At 37.4% G+C, this 14,204-nt stretch overlaps 1 protein-coding gene across 1 annotated transcript; it reads left to right on the top strand.

Moving 5' to 3' along the window:
• Positions 1-2,874: 2,874 nt before the first annotated feature.
• cd164l2 (CD164 sialomucin-like 2) lies at positions 2,875-7,974 on the top strand. Its single transcript, XM_087785684.1, has 6 exons — positions 2,875-2,962; positions 3,452-3,547; positions 4,115-4,207; positions 4,281-4,322; positions 7,492-7,639; positions 7,719-7,974. The coding sequence occupies exons 1-6, from the start codon at positions 2,890-2,892 to the stop codon at positions 7,732-7,734; spliced, it is 468 nt and encodes a 155-aa protein (XP_087641810.1). The 5' UTR covers positions 2,875-2,889; the 3' UTR covers positions 7,735-7,974.
• The last annotated feature ends 6,230 nt before the right edge of the window (positions 7,975-14,204 follow it).

The following is a 14,204-nucleotide window of genomic DNA, read 5'->3' as shown; positions in this document are numbered from 1 at the left end:
TAATCCAACAATTTTCAACTATAATCTGTGAGTAACTAACCCTCATTAGGTGTAAATACCACAAGAGTAATTAACTAGTAATGAAACTCTCTTTTAAAGTAAAAAAAAACACAAATATCAAAGTACTACAAGAACCTAATCACTCAAAAATTAACATTTGTAATATTTTCTTCTTTCTGATCCTTTATGTTTGTCACGTGATCTTCACTCGTCACTGCTGTTCGACACTTTATTTCGCGGGCGCGTCGATGACGTCATCACGTGTCGCTCGAGGAGACTCGGGTGAGAAACATGACGTGGACTCTTGAGGGTCTTCAGCTGCAGGTGGATCTTATTGGAGACCACCTCAGTGCGAGTCTTCCCTGCGTGGGTGAGGAGGGGGTGAGGAGGGGGAGGAGGGGTGAGGAGGCTCGTGTGTGAGGTACGTGGTGAGCATCGATCCTACGGGGGGATTTTCCGCATCCCGAGCCTTATAAGGACATACTTCCTGTAGATGACGTCACGGGAGAGAGTCAGCTGACCACGAACACAGGAAGTGTTTTACATAATTCTTCTCCATCTTCACTGTGTTACACAAGCAACACACTCTGATCGTGTGTCCTTAACATTAACACACACTCACGTCTATTCATCTTCAACAAGATCTATTGTATATGTGTGCGTCTGTGTGTGTGTGTGTCTTCATTCATATGTGTGTCTGCATTAGATTAGATATTCCTTTATTAGTCCCACAAGGGGAACTTGTGTGAATGTGTGTGTCGACATGTGCACTTGTGTGTTTGTATGAGTGTGTCTTTGTGTGTGTGTGTGTGTGCATGTGAATGTATGTGTTTGTGTGAGTGTGTCTTCATGTGAATGTGTGTGTTTGTATGTGTGTGTCTACATGTGCACTTGTGTGTTTGTATGAGTGTGTCTTTGTGTGTGTGTGTGTGTGCATGTGAATGTATGTGTTTGTGTGAGTGTGTCTTCATGTGAATGTGTGTGTTTGTATGTGTGTGTCTACATGTGCACTTGTGTGTTTGTAAGAGTGTGTCTTTGTGTGTGTGTGCATGTGAACGGGTGTGTTTGTGTGAGTGTGTCTTCATGTGCATGTCTTTGTGTGTTTTTTTGTATGTGTATGTCTTCATGTGCGTCTGTGTGTTGGTAGTGTGTGTCTGCATTTGTGTGTCTTCATATGCCTGCGTTTTTGTATGTTCGTGTGTGTCTTTGTGTGTGTGTCTTCATGTGCATCTGGGTGTTTTTAGTGTGTGTTTGTATGTATTGTGTGTGTTTGTATTTATTTAGTGTGTCTGCATGTGTGTGTTTGTATGTCTGTGTCTTCATGTGCATCTGTGTGTTTGTATGTGTGTGTCTTTGTGCGTGTGTTTTCATGTGCATATGTGTGTTTGCATGTGGGTGTTTAAATGTGTGTGTCTTTGTGTCTCTGTCTTCATGTGCATCTGTGTGTTTTTAGCGTGTGTTTGCATGTTGGTGTTTGTATGTTTTTGTCTTTGTGTGTGTGTCTTCATGTGCATCTGTGTGTCTGCATGCGTGTGTTTGAATGTGTGTGTCTTTGTGTGTGTCTTCATGTGCATCTGTGTGTTTTTAGTGTGTGTCGGCATGTGTGTGTTTTTATGTGTGTCTTCATGTGCATCTGTGCGTTTTGAGTGTGTGTCTGCATGTGTGTGTTTTTATGTGTGTCTTCATGTGCATCTGTGTGTTTTTAGCGTGTGTTTGCATGTTGGTGTTTGTATGTTTTTGTCTTTGTGTGTGTGTCCTCATGTGCATCTGTGTGTCTGCATGCGTGTGTTTGAATGTGTGTGTCTTTGTGTGTGTTTTCATGTGCATCTGTGTGTCTGCATGCGTGTGTTTGAATGTGTGTGTCTTTGTGTGTGTCTTCATGTGCATCTGTGTGTCTGCATGCGTGTGTTTGAATGTGTGTGTCTTTGTGTGTGTTTTCATGTGCATCTGTGTGTTTGCATGTGGGTGTTTAAATGTTTGTGTCTTTGTGTGTGTGTCTTCATGTGCATCTGTGTGTTTTTAGTGTGTGTCTGCATGCGTGTGTTTTTATGTGTGTCTTCATGTGCATCTGTGTGTTTTTAGTGTGTGTCTGCATGTGTGTGTTTTTACGTGTGTCTTCGTGTGAATGTGTGTGTTTGTGAGTGATCTCTAGTAAGATTTGCAGGTCTGTTTGTGTTTGTGTATCTGAATGTGTATTTATCTGTATGTGTGGGTCTTTGTGTGTATGTGTCTACATGTGTGTGTGTCTATATGGGTATCTTTATGTTTATCTATATGTGTATGTGTGTCTGCATCTGTTTTTGTGTGAGTGTATCGTTGTGTGTGTTTATGTATGTGTGTATCTCTTTGTATGTGTGTCTGTGCATTTGTGTTTCTTTGTATTTGTGTATTTGTATGTGTGTCTGCGTCTGTTTTTGTTTGAGTGTATCTTTGTGTGTGTGTGCATCTCTTTGTGTGTGTGTCTGTGCATTTGTGTTTCTTTGTATTTGTGTATTTGTATGTGTGTCTGCGTCTGTTTTTGTTTGAGTGTATCTTTGTGTGTGTGTGCATCTCTTTGTGTGTGTGTCTGTGCATTTGTGTTTCTTTGTATTTGTGTATTTGTCTGTGTGTCTGTTTCTATGTGTCAGTTTCTCTATGTGTGCTTGTGTGTGGGTCTTTGTGTGTGCGTGTGTGGGTCTTTGTATGTGCGTGTTTGTGTGTCTGCACGTGCATGTGTGTCTACATGTGCGTACCTTGGCGTGCACACCTGGTGTGTCTTTCAGGTGGTTGCCATGGGAACCAAAGTTTGTGTGCTCGTGTTACTGCGACTCTTTGCTCCGGTGTCAGTGCAGCTTCCACGTCTTGCTCAACGGATCCAGGAGTCGAACCTCCAGCAGATCTTCTGTCAGGATGAAGCAGCTGAAGGTGTTTTGTGCGTCGCTGCTGCTGCTCGTCGCTGCTTCGCTGGTGACGTCACAGTCAGGTGAGACTTTATTACCTGTTCGGCTGCTTCCTGTCCGCGCTCACGTTTAAATAAAGTTTCATACGATCTAAACTTTTTTTTTAATCGATTTACTAAAAAATATGTTTTTATTTTTTATTAAATTATTCAAAAAAGGGAAGAAAATATAAATTTCTGAATTAAATTTCTACATGAATAAAATAAAACATTTCAATATTTAAAAACAATGTATTTGAAAATGTAAAATTCAAACATTCATGAAAATTATAAACTTCATAAAAACATTTAAGGCAGAAACAGACGTAAGTATTAGAGTTAAGTATATTTTCACTCTGGCTCAGGAATGTCTCGGATTCCCTGATGTAAAAAAAACCTTTAATATATGGAGAAAAAACACATTTTTGAGAATAATATCAATTATTTCATTGATTTCTTGTCCCAGTTTTTGTAAAAACTCAACATGAAAATGTTTTTTATTTTTTCTTCTATTGATTTAATTTATGTTTTTAGTTCTTTCAGACTGTTCTCTCGCTGAGTCATGTGACATGTGTGTCGGCCAATCATTACTCAACCTGACCGGCTGCGTGTGGAGGCTTTGTCCTTATGGTGACACACACACACACACACACACACACACACACACACACACACACACACACACACACACACACACACACACACACACACACACACACACACACACCTACACACACACCCTCTCACACACACACACACACACACATGCACACCTACACACACACCCTCTCTCTCACACACACACACACCTACACACACACACCTACAAACACACACCTACACACACACACACCTACAAACACACACACACACACCTACACTCACACACACACACACACCTACAAACACACACCTACACACACACACACCTACACACACCTACAAACACACACCTACAAACACACACACACACCTACACTCACACACACACACACACCTACAAACACACACATACACACCTACACACACACCTACACACCAACACACACACACACACCTACACTCACACACACACACACCTACAAACACACACATACACACCTACACACACACACACCTACACACACACACACACCTGACCTCTGATGGTACCTGATCAGGTAACATGAACTGAAGTGAATAATTGATGCTCCACAGACAACGATGTCGGCAAGTGTGTGAACGACCGAGGATCAGTAGAAGATTCTTCCATGAACTGCAGCTGGACACGAGTGTCTGAACTCTGCTCATGTAACTCACCTGGACTCACCTGTTCACCTGTGTTCACCTGTGTTAGCATCAACTAATGTGTCTCTGTTTGCAGTCGTGGAGGTGATTGCTGAAGGTGGAGACAACAGTGACTCAGGTACCTCCTCTTTCATCCTTTCATCCTTTCATTCCCATCTTACCCCTTTCATCTCTCTATTACTCCTTTCATCGCCGTCTCCCTCCTTTCATCCCCATCTTACTCCTTTCATCCCCCTCTCCCTCCTATCATCCCTCTCTCCCTCCCTCCCTCCCTCTTGTCATGCCCCTCACCCTCCTTTTATCCCCATCTTACTCCTTCATCCCCCTCATATCATCCCCCTGTCCCCCCCTCCTCTCATCCCCATCTTACTCCTTTCATCCTCCTCTCCCTCCCTCCTTTCATCCCCCTCTCTCTCCCTCCTCTCATCCCCATCTTACTCCTTTTATCCTCCTCTCCCTCCCTCCTATCATCCCCCCCTCTCTCCCTCCTTTCATCCCCCTGTCTCTCCCTCCTATCATCCCTCTCTCCCTCCCTCTTTTCATGCCCATCTTACTCCTTTCACCCCCTCTCCCTCCTATCATCCCTCTCTCCCTCCCTCTTTTCATGCCCATCTTACTCCTTTCACCCCCTCTCCCTCCTTTCATCTCTCTCTCACTCCCTCTTTTCATGCCCCTCTCCCTCCTTCCATCCTCCTCTCTCTCCCTCCTATCATCCTCCTCTCTCTCCCTCCTTCCATCCTCCTCTCTCTCCCTCCTTCCATCCCCCTGTCTCTCCCTCCTTTCATCCCTCTCTCACTCCCTCTTTTTATGCCCCTCTCCCTCCTTCCATCCTCCTCTCTCCCTCCTGTCATCCTTCTCTCTCTCCCTCCTATCATCCCCCTGTCTCTCCCTCCTATCATCCTCCTCTCTCTCCCTCCTATCATCCTCCTCTCTCTCCCTCCTATCATCCTCCTCTCTCTCCCTCCTATCATCCTCCTCTCTCTCCCTCCTCTTCCTCCTCTCTCTCCCTCCTATCATCCCCCTGTCTCTCCCTCCTATCATCCTCCTCTCTCCCTCCTTCCATCCTCCTCTCTCTCCCTCCTTCCATCCTCCTCTCTCTCCCTCCTTTCCTCCCTCTCTCACTCCCTCTTTTCATGCCCCTCTCCCTCCTTCCATCCTCCTCTCTCCCTCCTATCATCCTCCTCTCTCTCCCTCCTATCATCCTCCTCTCTCTCCCTCCTATCATCCTCCTCTCTCTCCCTCCTTCCATCCTCCTCTCTCTCCCTCCTTCCATCCCCCTGTCTCTCCCTCCTTTCATCCCTCTCTCATTCCCTCTTTTCATGCCCCTCTCCCTCCTATCATCCTCCTCTCTCTCCCTCCTATCATCCTCCTCTCTCTCCCTCCTTCCATCCTCCTCTCTCTCCCTCCTTCCACCCCCCTGTCTCTCCCTCCTTTCATCCCTCTCTCACTCCCTCTTTTCATGCCCCTCTCCCTCCTATCATCCTCCTCTCTCTCCCTCCTATCATCCCCCCGTCTCTCCCTCCTATCATCCTCCTCTCTCTCCCTCCTTTCATCCCTCTCTCTCTCCCTCCTATCATCCTCCTCTCTCTCCCTCCTTTCATCCCTCTCTCTCTCCCTCCTATCATCCTCCTCTCTCTCCCTCCTTTCATCCCTCTCTCTCTCCCTCCTATCATCCTCCTCTCTCTCCCTCCTTTCATCCCTCTCTCACTCCCTCCTTTCATCCCCCTCTCCCTCCCTCCTAAGGTCCAGCTTGCGTCACTCATTCTTCTAAGTGTTCTGTGTGCAGTGATGATAGTGATCGTGTGCGTCACAGTTTTCCTCTGTGTGGAAATAATAGGAACTTAACATTTCAAAAGTAGAAACTCTGATATATTTCCAATGTTCTAAATTCAATATATTTGAATGTGTAGCCTTTTAAATTGAGTATTGTCTGATGGCACTACCCAACATTTGTATATCAAATAAAAAAAAGCTAAGAATAAAAAAATGATTGAATTACAGAAATGTGTTTTTGATTTATCGGTAATAGAATCTCAAACCCTATGTGTAAAATAAAACTCTATATTTGAATATTTAATTCTATTATTCAAATTGAACTCTGGCATAAACTTCTATTAACTAAAATCTAGAAATCAAACAAATAATGTGGTCAAAACTAAAACTCTGTTTTTTTTCTTCTGATGATAAGGTTCCAGTGTTGAGACAGTACTTGGGTGACTTAGGTCAGTCTGTCAAACTGAGCCTGAGAGACCTGGGTGTTGTATTTGATAAAGACATGTCTCTAGTTCAACACTGAAGAAAACTGACCAGAAACTGTTTCCTTCAACTGAGAAAAATCTCTAAACTTAGGAAAATGTTGTCACAACATGATCTGGAGCTTGTAATCCATGCGTTTGTTTCTTCTCGTCTGGACTATTGTAACAGTTTGTTTTCATGTCTTAACAAGAAGGATGTGTCTCGCCTGCAGTTAATACAAAACTCTGCAGCGAGAATTCTGAGCTGCTCTAGTAGAAGAACTCACATTTCTCCGGTCCTTAAAACTCTTCACTGGCTGCCAGTTTCTTTCAGGATCAGATTTAAAATTCTGGTTCTTACTCTCTGAGACCAGCTCAACTCAGGTTAGAGTCAAGTCACTGGTAGAATAAACATTTCTGTCGGCCTGGCAACAACACCTCAACATGTGCACTAAAGCACAAACTGAGCCGGCGAGACCCCAGGTGGGGGGGAAGTAAAAGACAGGAACCAATGCCAATGCAACGAGTACGACCTCCGCCTGGGCAACATTTGAATTATTCGATCACACGAGGCAACAGGCGCTAGCTCTCCCAGCGTGACACCGGGCAGCAGAAATCAAAGGACAATATGGCCCGGAAGATCCGACCCCCTGGTCGGTGGAAATGGACGTAAATAGCGCGAGCTTTTTCCACAGGTCGACGCTCTTCTGTTCTGCACCATCAATTTGTTGAGTCGCAGGAAGAACGAGGCCCGGTCGATCGTGAAGAAAAGCTGGTAGTTCTTTTGCTTGGTGGTAGATGAACAACCCGAACATACTCTGGATTGTTTTTTTTACTCCACAAATCGAAGTATAAGACAAGAAACTACTTTCTTATTTGTGCTTTAACCCTGATTTTCAGGAACTCCTGCGTTTCTCTTATGTGTCTTGATCTTTTAAAGTATATTTATAAACTGTGTATTGTTTTTGATTGTTAAAGTGACCCTGGTCTCGAAAGATCTTTACTAATAACCTTTACTTACTAACTTACTAAACATCTTCTCTTCACCTCCAGCGGACAAACCTGCTCCAGAATTCTCTCAAGCCAAGTTCAACATGTCCAGCTTCATCGGGGGCATCATCCTGGTTCTGGTCCTGCAGGCGGGAGGGTTCGTGGCCATGCGGTTCCTCAAGTCCAAAGAGCAGAGCAGCTACGACCCCATGTGAGTCGCGCCACAGCGACGCCCAGCGGCCGCCAGGGGAAGCGCTCTTTTTACTTTTAACACTGTCGTTCTCCTGCAGAGAGCAGCCCCAGTGAAGAGGAGGAGAGACGGAGGAGAGGCGGAGGAGAGGCGGAGGAGAGACGGAGGAGAGACGGAGGAGAGGCGGAGGAGAGACGGAGGAGAGACGGAGGAGAGATGGAGGAGAGACGGAGGAGAGAGGATAAAACAAGTGATGAGATAAGAACAGACGACCTTCTCTAAACCGGTGTTAAGCATTACTGGGCTGAAGGTGTTCATAATGTTTTGGTCTTCACGTCCATTCTTAGATTTCACCTCTTTTTCAGTTCATTCACAAAAAAATATGGAAATTCAAATTCACGATAAGAAAACAAAAATGTTTCTTTCTTTTTCTGCTGTCGATCTGTCGATATATGTCATTATTTACATGTTTTTGTTAAAAATATAGATATTATTTATCAAAAGAAATGTTATTTAATGAGATTTTTAATGAAAAATCATATTATTTTAATGTAAAACAACAACTATTATCTTATTTAAAGTCATCCATTAGTGAAGGTTATGGAGAAATATAAATGCTAAACTTTAATAGTACTTTAATAGTAATTATAGTATTTTAACATTTAATTTACTAAGTCGACTAATTCATTATAATTGAAATAGTTTGTCTTTTCTATCATTTTTTAAAGTTTAAATGTACAAATAATGACAACAAATTACACACTAAGAAGAAGAAGAAATAATAAATATGTTTTATTTTCAATTCTCTTAATTCAAACGATGAATTACACATTTATTAGTTACTAGTTTGTTATTCACAAAAAGTTAAATTGTAAAATGTCCCTCAGTATTATTGATCATAAGAACTCAAACCTTCTATTCTTTAACATTCGTCCTGATATTTTTATTATTTTACGACGAAAATGCATCTTTTATATCACATCGAGTCAGCTTTAAGTGAATGTTTTGCATGAATATTACTATAAAAGATTAAAGGGTGATTAAATATTCAAGTAATTGGGTCATTTAATTCCTTGTCATTTGATTATTTAGTCGATTCTCTCCTTTTCAAATTTAAACTGTCAAAATAATATGTTATTGATCATAAGACCTTCTATTTTTACACATTCATCCTGATGTTTTCACGACAAACGTGTGTTTGAATCATAGTTTCATCAGTGATTCTAGTGTTTGCTGTTGTTGTTGAAAGTGAATCGATTCTCATCACGTTCATCGATCTTTAAATATTTCCTTCGTCACCAGGACGTGATCCGAGTGTGATCTGAGTGTGTTTGTGTTCGTGGTGAGTTCAATAAAAGAAAAAAGAAGAGAATAAATGTGTGGTCATAATGTTTAGGCTCTCCTGATAGAGGGGTGTCGGGGGGCCTGTCGGGGGGCCTGTCAGGGGGCCTCAGCGACAGTCGCGCCAGAAGCTTAAAGCCTGAATAAACTCACACAAAACATCCAGTGAAGCCTCTGTGGCCGAGATCCAAGTCTAACAACAAAGGACGGTTTGAAAGTTTCTTTGCTTCGTGATCCACAGAAACACTCCTGACATGAACTCATACTATTATATTACTCTTATGATAAATATAATAATATGACGAAACACGAGCGATCAGATTATTATGTTACACTTATAATAAATATAATAATATGACATAACACGAGAGCTCCGACTGTTATGTCATATTATTATAATTATTATAAGAGTTATATAATAACACGAGAGCTCAGACTGTTATCATATTACTCTTGTAATAAATATAATAATATGACATAACACGAGAGCTCAGACCATTATCATATTACTCTTGTAATAAATATAATAATATGACATAACACGAGAGCTCAGACCGTTATCATATTACTCTTGTAATAAATATAATAATATGACATAACACGAGAGCTCAGACCGTTATCATATTACTCTTGTAATAAATATAATAATATGACATAACACGAGAGCTCAGACCGTTATCATATTACTCTTGTAATAAATATAATAATATGACATAACACGAGAGCTCAGACCGTTATCATATTACTCTTGTAATAAATATAATAATATGACATAACACGAGAGCTCAGACCGTTATAGTATTACTCTTATAATAAATATAATAATATGACATAACACGAGAGCTCAGACCGTTATCATATTACTCTTGTAATAAATATAATAATATGACATAACACGAGAGCTCAGACCGTTATAGTATTACTCTTATAATAAATATAATAATATGACATAACACGAGAGCTCAGACCGTTATCATATTACTCTTATAATAAATATAATAATATGACATAACACGAGAGCTCAGACCGTTATGGTATTACTCTTATAATAAATATAATAATATGACATAACACGAGAGCTCAGACCGTTATCATATTACTCTTATAATAAATATAATAATATGACATAACACGAGAGCTCAGACTGTTATCATATTACTCTTATAATAAATATAATAATATGACATAACACGAGAGCTCAGACCATTATCATATTACTCTTATAATAAATATAATAATATGACACGAGAGCTCAGACCGTTATCATATTACTCTTATAATAAATATAATAATATGACACGAGAGCTCAGACCGTTATCATATTACTCTTATAATAAATATAATAATATGACATAAAACGAGAGCTCAGACCGTTATCATAATACTCTTACAATAAATATAATAATATGACATAACACGAGAGCTCAGACTGTTATAGTATTACTCTTATAGTAAATATAATAATATGACATAACACGAGAGCTCAGACTGTTATCATATTACTCTTATAATAAATATAATAATATGACATAACACGAGAGCTCAGACTGTTATCATATTACTCTTATAATAAATATAATAATATGACATAACACGAGAGCTCAGACCGTTATCATATTACTCTTATAATAAATATAATAATATGACATAACACGTGAGCTCAGACCGTTATCATATTACTCTTATAATAAATATAATAATATGTCATAACACGAGAGCTCAGACCGTTATCATATTACTCTTATAATAAATATAATAATATGACATAACACGAGAGCTCAGACCGTTATCATATTACTCTTATAATAAATATAATAATATGACATAACACGAGAGCTCAGACCGTTATCATATTACTCTTGTAATAAATATAATAATATGACATAACACGAGAGCTCAGACCGTTATCATATTACTCTTGTAATAAATATAATAATATGACATAACACGAGAGCTCAGACCGTTATCATATTACTCTTGTAATAAATATAATAATATGACATAACACGAGAGCTCAGACCGTTATAGTATTACTCTTATAATAAATATAATAATATGACATAACACAAGAGCTCAGACTGTTATTATATTACTCTTATAATAAATATAATAATATGACATAACACGAGAGCTCAGACTGTTATTAAATTACTCTTGTAATAAATATAATAATATGACATAACACGAGAGCTCAGACTGTTATTAAATTACTCTTGTAATAAATATAATAACACTCACAACCTGACAGTAACTATTATATTACTCTAATAATAAACATAATAACATGAGAGCTCAGACTGTTATAATATTACTCTTATAATAAATATAATAATATGACATAACACGAGAGCTAAGACTGTAATATAATTACTATTGTAAAAAAATATAATAATATGACAACATGAGAGCTCAGGCTGATATTATATTACTCTTATAATAAATATAATAATATGACATAACACGAGAGCTCAGACTGTTATTGTATTACTCTTGTAATAAATATAATAATATGACATAACACGAGAGCTCAGACCGTTATCATATTACTCTTGTAATAAATATAATAATATGACATAACACGAGAGCTCAGACCGTTATCATATTACTCTTGTAATAAATATAATAATATGACATAACACGAGAGCTCAGACCGTTATCATATTACTCTTGTAATAAATATAATAATATGACATAACACGAGAGCTCAGACCGTTATCATATTACTCTTGTAATAAATATAATAATATGACATAACACGAGAGCTCAGACCGTTATAGTATTACTCTTATAATAAATATAATAATATGACATAACACGAGAGCTCAGACCGTTATCATATTACTCTTGTAATAAATATAATAATATGACATAACACGAGAGCTCAGACCGTTATAGTATTACTCTTATAATAAATATAATAATATGACATAACACGAGAGCTCAGACCGTTATCATATTACTCTTATAATAAATATAATAATATGACATAACACGAGAGCTCAGACCGTTATGGTATTACTCTTATAATAAATATAATAATATGACATAACACGAGAGCTCAGACCGTTATTATATTACTCTTATAATAAATATAATAATATGACATAACACGAAAGCTCAGACTGTTATTATATTACTCTTATAATAAATATAATAATATGACATAACACGAGAGATCAGACTGTTATTATATTACTCTTATAATAAATATAATAATATGACATAACACGAGAGCTCAGACCGTTATAGTATTACTCTTATAATAAATATAATAATATGACATAACACGAGAGCTCAGACCGTTATCATATTACTCTTGTAATAAATATAATAATATGACATAACACGAGAGCTCAGACCGTTATAGTATTACTCTTATAATAAATATAATAATATGACATAACACGAGAGCTCAGACCGTTATCATATTACTCTTATAATAAATATAATAATATGACATAACACGAGAGCTCAGACCGTTATTATATTACTCTTATAATAAATATAATAATATGACATAACACGAAAGCTCAGACTGTTATTATATTACTCTTATAATAAATATAATATTATGACATAACACGAGAGATCAGACTGTTATTATATTACTCTTATAATAAATATAATAATATGACATAACACGAGAGATCAGACTGTTATCATATTACTCTCATAATAAATATAATAATATGACATAACACGAGAGCTCAGACCGTTATCATATTACTCTTATAATAAATATAATAATATGACACGAGAGCTCAGACCGTTATCATATTACTCTTATAATAAATATAATAATATGACATAAAACGAGAGCTCAGACCGTTATCATATTACTCTTATAATAAATATAATAATATGACATAACACGAGAGCTCAGACACAGACTGTTATTAAATTACTCTTGTAATAAATATAATAATATGACATAACACGAGAGCTCAGACTGTTATTAAATTACTCTTGTAATAAATATAATAACACTCACAACCTGACAGTAACTATTATATTACTCTAATAATAAACATAATAACATGAGAGCTCAGACTGTTATAATATTACTCTTATAATAAATATAATAATATGACATAACACGAGAGCTAAGACTGTAATATAATTACTATTGTAAAAAAAATATAATAATATGACAACATGAGAGCTCAGGCTGATATTATATTACTCTTATAATAAATATAATAATATGACATAACACGAGAGCTCAGACTGTTATTGTATTACTGTTATAATAAATATAATTATATAATATCACACGAGAACTCAGACTGTTATTAAATTACTCTTGTAATAAATATAATAACACTCACAACCTGACAGTAACTATTATATTACTCTAATAATAAACATAATAACATGAGAGCTCAGACTGTTATAATATTACTCTTATAATAAATATAATAATATGACATAACACGAGAGCTAAGACTGTAATATAATTACTATTGTAAAAAAATATAATAATATGACAACATGAGAGCTCAGGCTGATATTATATTACTCTTATAATAAATATAATAATATGACATAACACGAGAGCTCAGACTGTTATTGTATTACTGTTATAATAAATATAATTATATAATATCACACGAGAGCTCAGACTGTTATTGTATTACTGTTATAATAAATATAATTATATAATATCACACGAGAGCTCTGACTGTTATTATATTAATCTTATAATTAACATAATAATAAAAGTTAAACCAAAAGTTAATTAAAATATTACGACCTAATGACATTTTATTTTATATTTCCCTTCAGATTCACAAGCATAGTAAAAGGATCAAGTGAAATTTTCAACCATCATTTTGAGTAATTTTTTGATATACATGTATTTTTAGTACATATATTAGTATAAGTAAAGTCTCACAAAACTCACAGAACTGGTATTCAAGGACATTAAAATATGAGGCCCTTTTATTTTACAAGTTAATTGTATATTTAAATCCAGGAATAGTTCAGCACATTCATAATCATTGCGACACTTGTTGGCAACTTTCCACCGTCTTTACCGTAACTTTAGAGATAAACGCGCAAGTGTTTTGTTCTTTTACGTGAAATGGTTGTTTGTCGATCGTCAGGTCACGTGACACCATCTTTCCCAGACCTTGCACACACACACACACACACACACACACCTGCTAAACACACACGGCGTCAACTGCTACACACACGGCGCGTGCGCGTGTGTTTGTTCGCGCCTCGGAGGGCGTGGTCAGTG

This window comes from Callionymus lyra, chromosome 3 (genome assembly GCF_982586985.1).
Source record: "Callionymus lyra chromosome 3, fCalLyr1.hap1.1, whole genome shotgun sequence".
NCBI lineage: Eukaryota > Metazoa > Chordata > Actinopteri > Syngnathiformes > Callionymidae > Callionymus > Callionymus lyra.
The sequence above is the reverse complement of the archived record's forward strand: the minus strand, read 5'-3'. Positions and strand labels throughout refer to the sequence as shown.